This window comes from Bos grunniens, chromosome 14 (assembly GCF_055505025.1).
Source record: "Bos grunniens cultivar Pamir isolate PY7600 chromosome 14, Bosgru_T2T1.0, whole genome shotgun sequence".
In the NCBI taxonomy this organism is placed as follows: domain Eukaryota; kingdom Metazoa; phylum Chordata; class Mammalia; order Artiodactyla; family Bovidae; genus Bos; species Bos grunniens.
In genome coordinates, this window is record NC_141178.1 from 17,493,531 (window position 1) to 17,510,189 (window position 16,659).

Below are 16,659 nucleotides of genomic sequence, written 5' to 3' on the forward strand. Positions count from 1 at the left end.
TAACCTCTTCTCTTTAGTTTCATTATCTCTAAAAGTAGAGATAATATTAATATTCATCTCAATATGTTAGTACAAATATTAACTGAGTATCTATGAATATGGTACATTCCTCTATTTGTATTTTCTTAATTTCAGTAAGATTTTTGTTTTCTTTTTAGAAATCTTTTCCATTTTATTATAGAAGTATTCTTTGGTATTTGGAACTTTTGTTCAGTTGATATGGTTATATACTAGTTTCTTCCTCTTCCTTTAAGGTGACTAGTAACTTTGATTATCTTTCTTTTTAAAAAAATTTTGTTTATTTTTGGCTGTGCTGGATCTTCATTACTCTGCAGGCTTTTCTCTAGTTGTGGTGAACGGGGGCTACTCTCAAAATGTGGTTCTCAGGCTTCTCATTGCAGTGGCTTCTCTTGTGGAGCACGGGCTCTGGGGCACACAGGCTTCAGTAGTCGTAGCACATGGGCTCAGTAGTTGTGGCTCCCAGGCTCAATAGTTGTTGCACAGACTTAATTGCTCTGCAGCATGTAGAATCTTCCTAGATCAGGGATCAAACCCATGAATCCTGCATTCACAGATAGATTCTTTACCATTGAACCACCAGGGAAGCCCCTGATTTTCAATATTAAGCTGATCTTGCATCTGGAACAAACCCAAGTTGGCTGTGGTATAGTTTCTTTTTTATATCTTGATGGATTGTGTTTGTTAATATTTTGTTTAGGGTTTGAGTTTGTAGTCATCAGTGATACTGACCTTTAATTTTTCTTTTACATAAAAACTTTGTTGTATTTTGGTGTCATGGCTATGCTATCTTCATAAAATGATATAGGAAGTGTTCCTCTTATTTTACTTATCTACAGAAAATTTGTTTTGTGTGGAAATTCCACAGTCGCTGTATAATAATCAACAAGGTAGTCAACAAGGTAATCCTACTTGAAAAGGCACTTGAGTACCACTCACCCCTTATCTAAACTGGGTCTTAGTTAGGCATTATTTGCATATAGAAGAAATTTTAGCTTAGGAGACTATTAGGAAAGAGGTAAGGACTGGATAGACAGAAGACACTAATGTTATCATCCTTAAAGGGAGTGAAAGTGAAAGTTGCTCAGTCCTGTCTGACTCATTGTGACCCCATGGACTATACAGTCCTTGGAATTCTCCAGGCCAGAATAATGAAGTGGATAGCCTTTCTCTTCTCGAGGGGATCTTCCCAACCCAGGGATCAAATCCAGGTCTCCCGCATTGCAGGTGGATTCTTTACCAGCCGAGCCACAAGGGAAACCAAAGAATAATGGCGTGAGTAGCCTATCTCTTCTACAGTGGATCTTCCTGACCTAGGAATCACACCAGGGTCTCCTGCATTGCAGGTAGATTCTTTATCAGCTGAGTTATCAGGGAAGCCTTAAAGGGAGTATAGGTGCACATCTTGTTCCAGGTTTCCAACTCCAATAATAATACTCTCTATGCCACAGCCTTTGACTGTGTGGATCACAATAAACTGTGGAAAATTCTGAAAGAGATGGGAATACCAGACCACCTGACCTGCCTCTTGAGAAATTTGTGTGCAGGTCAGGAAGCAACAGTTAGAACTGGACATGGAACAACAGACTGGTTCCAAATAGGAAAAGGAGTATGTCAAGGCTGTATATTGTCACCCTGCTTATTTAACTTATATGCAGAATACATCATGAGAAACTCTGTGCTGGAAGAAGCACAAGCTGGAATCAAGATTGCAGGGAGAAATATCAATAACCTCAGATATGCAGATGACACCACCCTTCTGGCAGAAAGTGAAGAGGAACTCAAAAGCCTCTTGATGAAGGTGAAAGAGGAGAGTGAAAAAGTTGGCTTAAAGCTCAGCATTCAGAAAACTAAGATCATGGCATCAGGTCCCATCACTTCATGGGATATAGGTGGGAAAACAATGGAAACAGTGTCAGACTTTGTTTTTTGGGGGGCTCCAAAATCACTGCAGATGGTGACTGCAGCCATGAAATTAAAAGATGCTTACTCCTTGGAAGGAAAGTTATGATCAACCTAGATAGCATATTCAAAAGCAGAGACATTACTTTGCCAGCAAAGGTCCGTCTAATCAAGGCTATGGTTTTTCTAGTAGTCATGTATAGATGTGAGAGTTGGACTGTGAAAAAAGACTGAGCGCCGAAGAATTGATGCTTTTGAACTGTGGTGTTGGAAAAGACTCTTGAGAGTCCCTTGGACTGCAAGGAGATCCAAGCAGTCCATTCTGAAGGAGATCAGCCCTGGGATTTCTTTGGAAGGAATGATGCTAAAGCTGAAACTCCAGTACTTTGGCCACCTCATGCAAAGAGTTGACTCATTGGAAAAGACTCTGATGCTGGGAGGGATTGGGGGCAGGAGGAGAAGGGGACGACAGAGGATGAGATGGCTGGATGGCATCACTGACTCGATGGACATGAGTCTGAGTGAAATCCGGGAGTTGGTGATGGACAGGGAGGCCTGGCGTGCTGTGATTCATGGGGTTGCAAAGAGTTGGACATGACTGAGTGACTGAACTGAACTGATTCATAGAAAATTTTATTTTGCTCATTGATAAAGTAATATTTAATGGTCAAATATTTTGTATGCCACTCTAGTAACCCAGTCTGTATAAAATAAAACTAATGAACATATGTTTCAAATGCTAAATAAATACACTGGTATTTTTTTGATACTATGAGATTAGGATTTTACGTCCCAATTAAGATTTTTATATCAAAGCTTTTTCTCTGGTAAAATATACAATGCAAAATTACCATTTAAACCGTTTTTAATTATTGTATTATTAATTATTAATTATTAATTATTGTATTATTGTGTGACATTGAGTACATTCAGGTTGTTGTGCCACCATCACCATCAACTGTATCCAGAACTTTAAAAAAAATTTTCCCAACTGAAATGTGGTACGTATCAAACAACAACTGTTCCTTTTATTTATTTTTTTTAAATTTTATTTTATTTTTAAACTTTACATAATTGTATTAGTTTTGCCAAATACTGTTCATTTTTAACATTAAGTCTTCTGATTCATAAACATGGAGCATTTATATGTGCATTTATTTTCTCTTATTGGAGAAAGAAATGGCAACCCACTCCAGTATTCTTGCCTGGAGAATCCCAAGGACAGCGGAGCCTGGTGGGCTGCCCTCTATGGGCAGCCCAGAGTCGGACACGACTGAAGTGACTTAGCATTAGCATTATTTCTTTTAGCAATACTTTGTAGTCTTTCACTTCCTGGTTTATGCCTAAGTATTTTACTCTTTTTGATGCTATTATAAATAGAACTGTTTTATTCCTTTTCTGATACTCATTGTTATTGTATAAAAACACAGCTGACTTTTATGTTTGAGTTTGTATCTTGATGAGTTTATTAGTTTTAACAGTTTTTTTGTGGAATTTTTAGATTTTATACTTACAAGGTCATGTTGTTAATCAACAGAGATAATTCTGCTATTTCCTATCCAGTTTTGTTGTCTTTTACTTCTTTTTCATGCCTAATTACTCTGGCTAGGATTTTCAGTAATAATGTTGAATAAGTATTTCACCTAACTTTTTCAATATTAGGTAATATTTTTTAGGTTGAACATAATTTTCTCGGTTGATAATAATTCTGTGTGAAGGAAAACTTCTAGCAGGCTTCAGCTCTAACTAATTTTGTTCAAATAGCAAGAGATGTAATGAAAATTTGGCACTGTTGTTTTTTTCTATTTCGGTGTTGTGCTTTTTATGCTATTTTTTTCATCTGAAATAAATGTTAAGTCAAACATTATGAGTTAGAGGTAATTTAGCTCTCACTGAAAGGCTTTCATTAACTGAGAAGAAACAATGCTAAATGATGATTATATTGTTTCAATACCATCCCTACTTGATGTGGGGTATAAACTTTCCACTATCACCCTATTACCTATTATCTTTTTTATCGTAGCATGACTCTAATTTAAACAACCAGTACCAGCTTTGTACCCGTGGTATAGAATAGCTTTGAAACTACTTAAAAGCTACTTAAAAGGTTCTTTTAATATGTGGATATTACATAATTTAGAAAATCAACTCATTTTGACCAAATGAAATCTGATTTATTATGATACAGGGCATCAGATCAGATCAGATCAGTCGCTCAGTCGTGTCTGACTCTTTGCGACCCCATGAATCGCAGCACGCCAGGCCTCCCTGTCCATCACCAACTCCTGGAGCTTACTCAAACTCATGTCCATTGAGTCACTGATGCCATCCAGCCATCTCATCCTCTGTCATCCCCTTCTCCTCCTGCCCCCAATCCCTCCCAGCATCAGGGCCTTTTAAAATGAGTCAGTTCTTCTCATCAGGGTGCCAAAGTATTGAAGTTTCAGCTTCAGGGTAAGTCCTTTCAGTGAATATTCAGGACTGGTTTCATTTAGGATTGACAGGTTGGATCTCCGTGCTATCCAAGGGTCTCTCAAGAGTCTTCTCCAACACTGCAGTTCAAAAGCATCCATCCTTTGGCGCTCAGCTTTCTTTATAGTCCAACTCTCACATCCATACAAGACTACTGGAAAAACGAGAGCTTTGACTAGACAGACCTTTGTTGGCAAAGTAATGTCTCTGATTTTTAATATGCTATCTTGGTTGGTCATAGCTTTTCTTCGAAGGAGCAAGTGTCTTTTAATTTCATGGCTGCAGTCACCATCTGCAGTGATTTGGGAGCCCAGAAAAATAGTCTCTCATTGTTTCCACTGTTTCCCCGTCTATTTGCCATGAAATGATGGGACCAGATGCCATGATCTTAGTTTTCTGAATGGTGAGTTTTAAGCCAGGTTTTTCACTCTCCTCTTTCACTTTCGTCTACAGGCTCTTTAGTTCCTCTTCACTTTCTGCTATAAGGGTGGTATCATCTGCATATCTGAGGTTATTGATATTTTTCCCGGCAATCTTGATTCCAGCTTGTGCTTCATCCAGTCCAGCGTTTTGCATGATGTACTCTGCATACAAGTTAAATAAGCAGGGTGACAATATACAGCCTTGATGCATTCGTTTCCTGATTTGAAACCAGTCTGTTGTTCCATGTCCAGTAACATTCTTTTATATTATTTATCAAATCTTTTATCTGAATCTTGAGAGTTTAATCATCCTGTTACATTTGTAATTCTTGCTCTTAGTAGGCTGTTTCTCTATGTTTTTCGTGCTCTTCTATTCAGAGTTCTTCCACTAGTGGGACTTCATGAGACTCTTTCATAGTATTTGAGGGCCTGTTCCCCAACAGGGATTTCATGTGTTTCCTTCTCTGAGGGACTCAAAAGGCCATCACTAACCTGAGACCCTTTAATTATTAACTTCTTAGTTGGATGTTTTTTGAAACTTTTTTGTAGTGTGAAGTCATGCCCTCAAACCTATGTGTAACCCAGAGTTGTGTTTAAAAAGTCTCAAAGGTAACTTTTTTCTACTACTTAGGCTAAGACAGATACTGCTTTTTGGGGGGGGTTGTTCTGTTGTTTTTTCTAGTTTCTTAAATTGGGTACTTAACTTAATTTGCTGTTATTTAGTTGCTAAGTCATGTCCATCTCTTTTTATGACTCACGGACTATAGCTTGTCATCCTCCTCTATCCATGGAATTTTCCAGGGAAGAATATACTGGAGTGGCTTGCATTTCCTTTTCCATAATATCTTCTTGACCCAGGCATCAAACTCATGTCTCCTGTATTGTTAGATGGAATCTACCACTGAGCCAGCAGGGAAACCCCAAAGCATGCATTGACCTTTACCATCAGATGAAATTAGTACTTTATCAATTAGGATTGATAATTTTTTTTTATCAACAGGGTTCTTATGTGGCACACTGGAACAAGTAATAATGAAGCAGTCTGGTTTTTGAAACTCATATTCATAATTGCCAAAGTTCATTTCCCAGATTAGTACTTTCACTCAGTTCTTTATACTTACTCATCTTAATGTAATGGACTCTTAGAAAAACATGGTTTCTCACAATTCAAGTTCCAAAAATACTGAACCAGCTGCTAAAGTCTTTCTTTCTTGAGTTGCCTTTTGTCAGAGAAACACAGAGATGGCAAGATGGAAAGGAGGATGGAAGGATGAAAAGAAGGGTAGAGGGGGGAAACGAGGGAAGGAAAAGAGACGGAAGGGTGGGAGAAAGGGAGGAAAGCAACAGGTTGGCTCCAGAAATACAACTGCAGTTCAGAACAGAGAAAGAGAGTTGCTAGAGAGAGTTAACATAACATAAATATACATGGTATAATGGGCATGTACATGAAGTTTTATATATACAAAATAATGCCCACTGTTCAAACTGGTTTTTTAAAAGAAAGTTGCCCAGGGCCATAAAAGGGCTATCATACTTCAAAACCTTTTTTTTCATTACTCTATAAAATAATCATGCTAATATAGATGCGGATACTTAATAGTGTTCAGCATTTTTTAAAAATTAAGCTTTTAATACTCAAGTCTTTTATCCTTAAAGAACTTTATAATATTGAATATTTAAATTGGAGGATGAACATGTACATACTCATAATACATAGGTGGACTGGGAAATTTAACCCATAACTTCATTATTGCTTCCCAGAGAAAATTCCTTATTACACAGAAGGGGGAGCAAATATTTCCTATATAACAAGTTATCCCTGGGACAGTAATTATTACCAGGGACCCAAAGTAAGACTTTACTTGTATACTTGAAAAACATACTTCAGTGTATTTCAGCTGGTTTAGGTTGTCAAAAATTTGTGTTCAGGAAGATGTTCAAAAACTATATAATCATCTTTTGAAATATTATGCCGTTTAGCTTGCAAAATCAGTTCAGTTCAGTTACTAAGTCATGTCGGACTCTTTGCGGCCCCATGGACTGCAACACGCCAGGCTTCCCTGTCCATCACCAACTCCCGGAGCTTGCTCAAACTCATGTCCATCGAGTCAGTGATGTCATCCAACCATCTCATCCTCTGGTGTCCCCTTCTCCTCCTGCCTTCAGTCTTTCCCAGCATCAGGGTCTTTTCCAGTGAGTCAGTTATTTACATCAGGTGGCCAAAGTATTGGCGTTTCAGCTTCAGCATCAATCCTTCCAATGCATATTCATGACTGATTTCCTATAGGATTGACTGGTTGGATCTCCTTACAGTCCAAGGGACTCTCAAGGGACTTCTCCAACACCCCAACAATAAAAAGTGCCTTTAAAAGTGCTAGTAGTTTGATAATTTGTTTTTAATGACAACCAAGCGGCACTGTGGTAAAGAATCCACCTGCTAACATCTCCAGGAGACACAGTGCATGCAGATTCGATCCCTGGATCAGAAAGATCTTCTGTGGAAGGAAATGGCCACCCACTCCAGTATTCCTGCCTGGAAAATCCCATGGGCAGAAAAGCCTGGTGGCCTACAGTCCATCAAGCTGCCAAGAGTTGGGCACTACTGAGCGCACACACACACACAAAGCAAATATACATGCAGTACACAAATACATATTTGCATAGTTCCCTTATAAATACATAAACTATATTGGAAGCTGTCCTAATTATATAAAATGTTAATTTGAATCTGGCTTTTCAGTTTTTTCCATGAAAGTATAATAGGAAGGACAGCTATTATGAATAGGTATAGTTGGGAAGATCTTCTAGAGAAGGAAAAGGCAACCCACTGCAGTATTTCTGCCTGGAAATCCCATGGACAGAGGCACCTGATAGGCTAGTCCATCAGGTCGCAAAAGAGTGGAACACAACTTAGCAACTAAACAACAAACATTGTGTTGATGAAATTAAATCTCTCCAAGTAAGTTGTGATTTTGCTGCTGCTGCTAAGTCGCTTCAGTCGTGTCTGACTCTGTGCGACCCCACAGACGGCAGCCCACCAGGCCCCGCCGTCCCTTGGATTCTCCAGGCAAGAACACTGGAGTGAGTTGCCATTTCCTCCTCCAGTGCATGAAAGTGAAAGTGAAGTCTCTCAGTGGTGTCTGACTCTTAGCGACCCCATGGACTGCAGCCTACCAGGCTCCTCCGTCCATGGGATTTTCCAGGCAAGAGTACTGGAGTGGGGTGCCATTGCCTTCTCCCAGTTGTGATTTTAGGCAAACCATTAAGCATTTTTTCATTTTAACTTTCTCTTATTTATTTATAATGTCTTTGAAATGTCATCTTTATCCACAGCATTTTAAAGAAACAATTTTGAAGCTTTAGAAAAATATAGAATGATGAATAAATGCTAGAATATTGATTTTAGAGTTCAACAAAGGTAAAAATTGACAGATTAACCACTAATGTTGAAATCTTAGGGTCATATAAAAATTTGAATTGTATTTTTTAATTGATTCTGGAATTAAAATTACTTCAGCAACCTAGATCTTTAAAAAAAAATCCAGCATGATCTATATTGTATACCATGGTATATAGCCAATATTTTATAATAACTTTAAATGGAGTATAATCTATAAAATATTGAATCACTATATTGTATATCTGAAATTAATATAATATTATAAATCAACTGTACTCCAGTTATAAATATTTATATTTCCAGAAAACAATCCATCATGAAGTGATTCATAGACTCCAGTAATTATTTAAAATGCATTTATTGTCAGTTAAATCCAAAGTGAAAATTTGGGCTAGGGCACAAAATGATTGATGGTGGTCTAAAGGTACAAATTTCCAGTTATAAAATAAATAAGCTATAGTGATGTAATGTGCACTATGGTAACTGTATTTAATAGTACCGTATTGAATTTTCAAAGTTATAGTTCTTAGAAGTTCTCATCACAAGAAAAATAATTTATGACTGTGAAAATGGATGATAACAGGATTTACTGTAGTCATTTCACAATGTGTATATAAATATAGAATCATTATGTTTTATACCTGAAACTTATATTATTATATGTCAGTATATCTCCAAAAAACAGAGAGAGAAGTTGTTTGGTATCAACTAATGTAGCAAAACTATTGTTAGTTTTTCAGTTATTTAAATGCAGGTAACCTAAGCAGTAATCTACCTCCAACTACTATTTTTGACAAACTTTTAAAAAGGAAGTTTAGTTTGAACTTTTTTACTCAAGTACTATTTTAAGAATGTCTCGTAGTTTTAAATTTCTTCCTCAAAATAAACTTATTTCATTAAATGTTTGTCTTTAAATGATTTTATCTTCAACATTTAGGATGAAAATGTTATTTAAAATGTAAAATTTCTAGCATTTTTAATGTCATCTACTTAATTGAATAAGGCGGTACGTATAGCAGGTTATTGTTCAGCCTTCGCATGTAAATCAGCACAATAGTTTGTTGTTTGAAATGCTTTTGTCGTTTCAAAATAATCATGCCAGAAGATGTTGCTAGCTCTTGCTGTCCTGTGTGACTCTTTGTGACCCCATAGACTGTAGCCTGCAAGGCTCCTCTGTCCATGGGATTTTCCAGGCAAGAATACTGGAATGGGTTGCCATTTCCTCCTCCAGGGGATCTTCCTGACCCAAGGATTGAACCCATATCTTCTGCACTGCAGGTGGATTCTTTACCACTGAATCACTGGGGAAGTCCTAGAAGATGTCTTTAAGTTTTCAATTGTTGGCTTATTTTTTTTAATTCAAATAGTTTTATTATATAAACATAATCCATTAATCTGAGGTCACCTTATATTTGTTGTGCTTATTTATATTTCTGTATATTTACATTTCTAATTAATTATTTGCATTCCAAAAATATATAAAGTTTAAAAACACTAAGGTATTTCTGTCTAAGTAGGGTCAAAACTACTATTATTTTTAAATTATTTTGACTATAAAGAATTCACTATAAATGAATCTGGCTTAAAAAAGCTCACTCCTAACAATTGTTTGTATTAAGTAGAAGAGAAGTATTTGATTGTATGATCCTGTGATGATTTATACTTTAAATACTGAGCCATTCTTTTTATGTTGAAATGTTGATAAGGAGCAATATACTTTTCAGTGGATATAGTCCTAGCCTCCTGAATCCTGATCTGAGTGGTGGTCGAGGAACAAATATGAGTGACAGGCTTAAGTACTGAGCTTAAAACAGTTAATTTTTCCCACCCTTCACAGTGGAATGATGAGAGCATAGGTAGTGGAAACCACAGCAGGCCACTTGGTACTGTTGACTTAAGTACAAACAGCAGTGGAAGTGTATAGCCCTTTGGGAAGCTTTGTGACTGAACAAGAATGCTGGAGTTATTTTGATAAGAGAGCCGCAGTGTAGCCAAAAGTCTGATCATCCCTGAGCTCTGAAACAAGCCAAGGATGAAGAACTGAAGCGTTTGCTCTTCCAGATGAACAAAGATAAATTCAGTTAGCAAAATAAACTCAGTATTTTAGTCAATTTGCAACAAAATGGTGAAAGAATTGAACTGTATATTTTAAACCTTGGCATAAAGACCTGTGGGAAAATAGTCAGCATCTCCAATTCTGGCTCAATTTTTGCTGTACATTTAGAAATTGAACAGAAAATGAGTGCACAGACAGATTTAACAATACCACACAAAATGTTGTAAATCCAAAATGAAAACTGAAACTACATGAAGAAGGAGAGCAAAACTCTCTCTTAGGAGTGCTTGCTTATTGAATTTGAAGCCACAGTTTTCTTAGCATTCCTGCTCAGTATACTTAGTAGTGTTAAAAATCAAGGTCTTGTTGATTTGAGATTTTTTTTTTTCCCCTGTAATTTCCATTCTTGAGGTTATAATGTTCTTCTGAGTGTTAGAGCGAGAATTTAATCTCTGAGTTCTTCTGCTCAAAGAACCAATTCATAGAGAAAGGCATACTGACTACATTATGTAGTCTTTTACTGAATTTGACTTTGTAAAATGTGTCTTTCTCTGGTATTAGTTTGTGCTTTTCATTAGATGTTGTGTTACTTTAGACAGCTAATGAAAAATCTTCATTTGTATATAGCTTCTTAAATTCTAGGAAATTCAATTTTAGTAGATTTAGGACCATTTATTTTTATTTTGGGGAAATAAAAATAAATTTATTTTTTATTTTTTGGGGGAAAACGTTTAGATGAAAACATCTATATTTATTTTGGGGAAAATGTTTAGATGCAAACATCACCAGCAATGAGCAGTTTGCTTTTCTTGGTGTAATTGAACAAATAATGATTATACTGTTTTCAGGTGTTAAGACTATAATTTTCTGTCACACTGAATCACAGGACACTATTGCTTTGCTGTGCTTGGTGCCTGGTGAACATGTGCCTGTTGTTTTGTGAAAATCTTCTCTATTTGATCTCCTTTCGGAGATTCAAGGAAATTGAATTTTCTTCTGATTGAAAGTTGTTGTAGAACTGAGGTCAAGGGAAAAACTTCATATAGGATGCACTAATGATGCTAAAGCTGAAACTCCAGTACTTTGGCCACCTCATGTGAAGAGTTGACTCATTGGAAAAGACTCTGTTGCTGGGAGGGATTGGGGGCAGGAGGAGAAGGGGGCGACAGAGGATGAGATGGCTGGATAGCATCACTGACTCGATGGACGTGAGTCTGAGTGAACTCCGGGAGATGGTGATGGACAGGAAGGCCTGGTGTGCTGCGATTCATGGGGTTGCAGAGAGTCAGACACGACTGAGTGACTGAACTGAACTGTTACCTGTGTAGAGGTCACGTCTTTGGTAACAAACAATAGGGTCTTTGGTTTTGTAAGAAGTTTTACTTGTCTCTTCTCTTCAGTTCAGTTCAGTCGCTCAGTCATGTCCAACTCTTTGCGACCCCATGAATCACAGCACGCCAGGCCTCCCTGTCCATCACCATGTCCCGGAGTTCACTCAAACTCATGTCCATCGAGTCAGTGATGCCATCCAGCCATCTCATCCTCTGTTGTCCCCTTCTCCTCCTGCCCCCAAGCCCTCCCAGCATCAGAGTCTTTTCCAATGAGTCAACTCTCCGTATGAGGTGGCCAAAGTACTGGAGTTGCAGCTTTAGCATCATTCCTTCCAAAGAAATCCCAGGGCTGATCTCCTTCAGAATGGACTGGTTGGATCTCCTTGCAGTCCAAGGGACTCTCAAGAGTCTTCTCCAACACTATAGTTCAAAAGCATCAATTCTTCTGCGCTCAGCTTTCTTCACAGTCCCTCTCGCATCCATACATAACCACTGGAAAAACCATAGCCTTGACTAAACGAACCTTTGTTGGCAAAGTAATGTCTCTGCTTTTCAATATGCTTAGGGGCTGTCTAATGCCTTGGCTAAGAGATTAGTGGCTTCTGCTCCAAAAAACTACCCATAAAAAAGAGTATTTTTGTATTGTCTTCTATTAAACGTTAAGGGATGTTTTGTGCTGATAGTTCACTACTCGTCATGAATCCTTAGCATTGGAAGTGAATATTTTTTTGACACTCAAAGCATCAACTAAGTGTTATAGATTCAATGTTTATGGCAAAGTAAATGTGCTGAAGTTATAAGTATGACAGAATGAGAAGGGCAAGAAGGTATAGCATACCAAATTCTATAGGATTGTATCGGTTTCTAAAGTAGTCCACTTGATGGTGATAATTGTACATGCTATTTGTGAATTATGCATTATATGTAATCACTTTTCTATCATGTTCTTATTTAATCATAATTGAGAAATAAATATCATTCTAATAACCATTTCGAAGTGGTGGGTAACAAATTCTGAGAGGTCAGATTACATGACTAGTGTCCGAAGTCCTTATCCTAGTACAGCATGTTGCCTGCCAAACTAAACTTAAGTGCATATAACGAGTATTTAAATATATATACATCTTTAAGGAAGCATGCTATGGTGTATTTGATCAGTTCACAGAGAATGGGTTTAGGTTGTCAAGTTGTTTTGAATATTTTCAATGGATAGCAAGGTTGGGATTTAAAAATAAATCCTTAATTAGGTAATCCATGAGTAATCACTGTTTCAGGCACCATCTCTTCCTACCTTTGAGACTGAAGCTGTTTATCTTCAAACCAGGATTTATTTTCAGCTGTTGAAAAGATTAAAAAAACAAACAAACAAACAACAAAAAAAAACATCCAACAGACTTCTTCAGAAAGTTTGTTAGTACCAAAGTTAGGACCTTATACATAACTGGAATTCATTATGTATTTGTTGAATTGAATAAGCTTATGTTCTCTACCTCTAATTAAGAGACTTCTAACCACATAAGTCATTTAAAAAGTCTGGCATTGAATCTGCTAACTTTTAAAAGTCCTCTTACTATTAAACTATATGAGGCATGATGCATGCTTTGCTGTTTTTTAAATCATGCTAACTATGGTATATTTTTCTATGGTTGTAGATTCATACATAAATGTGCCTTAGTAGGGTTAGACAGACATTTTAATGGCAAGATAGTAAATATTGTAGGCTTTGTGGATCGTAGCATCTCTAAAGCAACTACATATCTCTGCTAAACAGTAGTCATAGGCAATAGATAAATGAGTGATGTGACTGTGAGGTAGTTAAACTTTATTTCCAAAAATAGAGCCAGATTTGGCCCTTGGCTATAGCTATTCTATAAGAAAATACTCATTAGTATGATCCTAACTTGTTTAGAGGAACCTGGAATGGCATGCATGTACACTGAAACTATGAAAATGATTTGATTAGTCTATGTTTATATTATTGGCATTATATATAAGCACTTAGGTGATTTGCATTATCATATATAAATTATAAGGAATAATTGCAGGTGGTAAATTTTTACTTATATTTATTTATATGTATATAAATATTTTATAAATATGAATGTGTATTATTTAATATATAAATATAAGCATTATTGTTTATTTATATTTACTTATATTTACTTAAATGGTAAATTTTTACTTATATTTATTCAAGTTAAAAACTATTGTTGTTGTTATTTCTTATCCCAGGGAGATTCTGTCCAAGCTGTTGATGATTCACCATTCTCAGATTCTGTTACCTTGGAACAGACTACAAGTAACATTGGTGGATCCAGTGGTCGTGTTAGTCTATGGATGCAGTGGGTGCTCCCCAAAATTACTGTAAAGCTCTTTGCTCCAGATCCTGACAATAAAGGCATAGGTATAGGGTTACTTTTCTACTCTACAGATAAAATATTAAACACTGTTTTTAGAAGAAATTGGAGACCTTGTTTTATTTAATCATTGTCATTTAAGTCAAACATCATTAGATCTAATTCAAGTGATTTCTGTTAGCAGTACTAACGTGGTGCCTATATTACCTCAGTTCTGTCTTGTTTGTATTAAAATTCACTCCAAAAGCCATGAGGTAATTTTTTTTTTTATTGTGGTAAAAGTCACCAATATAAAACATATTATTTTAACTGTATTTGTACTTTCTTCAGTGGTCATATCACTGAAAATATTGCAGAGATTGTTGACTGATATTAGATGTAATACTTCATACATTAACTGGTATTTCCCTTATTTTGAAATAAGTATCCTATCTTATTAATTTTGATGCATATATTAATATTAATTTTGTAGTTATTGTAAATTTTTATGTGGTTAGTGAACAGAAACTCTCAGTCCCTCTGTACATGTCAAGGATATATATGGCAACATTAAATGTAAAATTGAAAGTTTTTATGTTGATTGTGAGCCCTATACTGATTTAGTATTTGCTTCCTATTGCAGAACTTTGTATGGTCAGTGAACTAGAAGATCTCAGTGCTTCAATAGATGTCCAGGATGTGTACACTAAAGTGAAATGTAAAGTAGAAAGTTTCAATATTGATCACTATAGAAGCAAGTAAGTAATGAATAATGAATATGGGAAAAACTATTTTCTTTGACCAAAGTCTGTGAAAGAATTTTTATATTTTAATTTGATTAGTTATTTTAAAAAATATTGTAGTAATTCCCAAAGATGGTTCTTAACAGATATATTAATTTTACTTAGTATCATTCATATATGGAATATAATAAAGTTTTATTTTATAAGAGGGCAAATCTGTTCCTAAGTATCTACCTTGTCATATTGAATGAAATAAGCTGCTTTTACTAATCACTTGACAGTTTGTTGTGCATGTTGTATATTTGCTAAGATGCCTGGGACACAGCTAATGGCTTTGGGTTTTGCTGTGTACTCCTCATCCACTCCCTATACCATTATAGAAGTAGAGCAGCTTCTCATGTTCCTTACAACTTTGAGGACTTCCTAACTCACAGAAGATTAATGTACCTATGGTATTAATAGATGTTCCTATAACCATATTTTTCCTTTCTAATAAATTTCTACCAAAAGGAGATTATAAATAAGTATGATTTGTTTATAATATTGAATGATGGTAGTAAAAAAATAAAGTTTTAGATATTTTCATAAAGATACATATATAACAACTTATCATCAGTTTTTCCCAAATAAAAATACAGATGCCTTTGGGGTTATTTTGCTTTATTACACTACCCTGAAATGTTTTTTTTAATAATTGAAATATGATTTATATACCGTAAAACTCACATATAGTTTTTAAAAGCTGTTTTCTAAACAGCATCATATTTTCATTTTCATAGTATTTTGGCAAAGAAACAGCCTTAAAGTCCTTTTTTTTCCCGTTTTCATATTTATTCATCAACAATTAAGTGTCTGCAAAAGTACACATTTCTGTACCTTTATCAATGCATTATATACTCTAAAAACCAAAGTCTTTTATAAGAGATTTCTAATTCTACATTTAAACATTTGAGTTTTCATTCTTTATTATGTATATCATTTATGTAAATAACTCTCAACTCTGTCAAAGCCAAAAATTGTGTCAAAATTTCGATGGTAAAAATATTTTGCTGGGTATATATTAAGACCTGTTATAATAGTATTATTTTCCCAAGTGTATGATAATTGTTTCTGTTGGAATAACAGTGAATCAGTGATTGATTTTTGATAATGCAGTGGTTCAGTTCCTTTTGAATGGTATATCTCCATATCAAAATGATCCTAGCAAATATATGTGAATTTTATTTTATTGCTGAAATAATTTCTTGATTATGTGAATATTACAATTTATGTTGTAGATTATCAATGATTTTGCTGTTAATTTTATGTAAATTTTAAATATTTAGATAGTTTATTCATTCTTTTAATCAAACTGTTTATTAAGTGTATATTATATCCCAAGCACTATGCTAAGCACTAGGGATGTAGTGTTCAACAAAAATAGACGTAAACCATACCCTTATGGACCTTAGAGTCACATGTGCTTGTGCTTAGTTGCTCAGTCATGTCCGACTCTTTGCGACACCATGATCTGTAGTCCACCAGGCTCCTCTGTCCATGGGATTCTCCAGGCAAGAGTACTGGAGTCTAAGCCACAAGGGGAGCCCAGTGTCACATGAATGAGATAGAAAAATAACCTTGGTAAATATATAATTTACCATTAAGACAGTTGCTCTCTGCAGAACTACCAGGGTGTGGTGCTAATGTGAATTGTTCTATTGATTGCTTTGTCAGTTCCACGTTTTAGTTCAGTGTAGTACTATTTACATCATAACGACTTGAAATAGTTGTATATGCTCAATTTCTTAACTCAGAAAAATTGAAGAGAACAGATAAGGTGAACTTATGTTTTCCAGGCCAGGGGAAGGTTGGCAGTCAGGACATTTTGAAGGAGTATTTCTACAGTGCAAAGAAAAACCTGTGGTGAGACTCATTTAGTAATTATGACTTTTTAAAAATATATTATAAACTGTTTATCTTTGTTCTTTCATGCAGTGGGG

General features: G+C 35.7%; 1 protein-coding gene across 31 annotated transcripts in view; it reads left to right on the forward strand.

The window, feature by feature from the left end:
• VPS13B (vacuolar protein sorting 13 homolog B) overlaps positions 1–16,659 on the forward strand; it is an 805,974-nt gene that overhangs the window by 422,231 nt on the left and 367,084 nt on the right. For 18 of the 31 annotated variants that reach the window (XM_086336078.1, XM_086336075.1, XM_086336083.1 and 15 more), the window contains 2 exons: positions 13,834–14,005; positions 14,581–14,695. In XM_086336078.1, the coding sequence (XP_086192204.1) occupies positions 13,834–14,005; positions 14,581–14,695 (287 nt within the window). Of the gene's footprint in view, positions 1–13,833; positions 14,006–14,580; positions 14,696–16,515; positions 16,583–16,659 lie in introns of all 31 variants that reach the window. The other 13 variants (XM_086336091.1, XM_086336089.1, XM_086336090.1 and 10 more) reach the window with 1 other exon arrangement.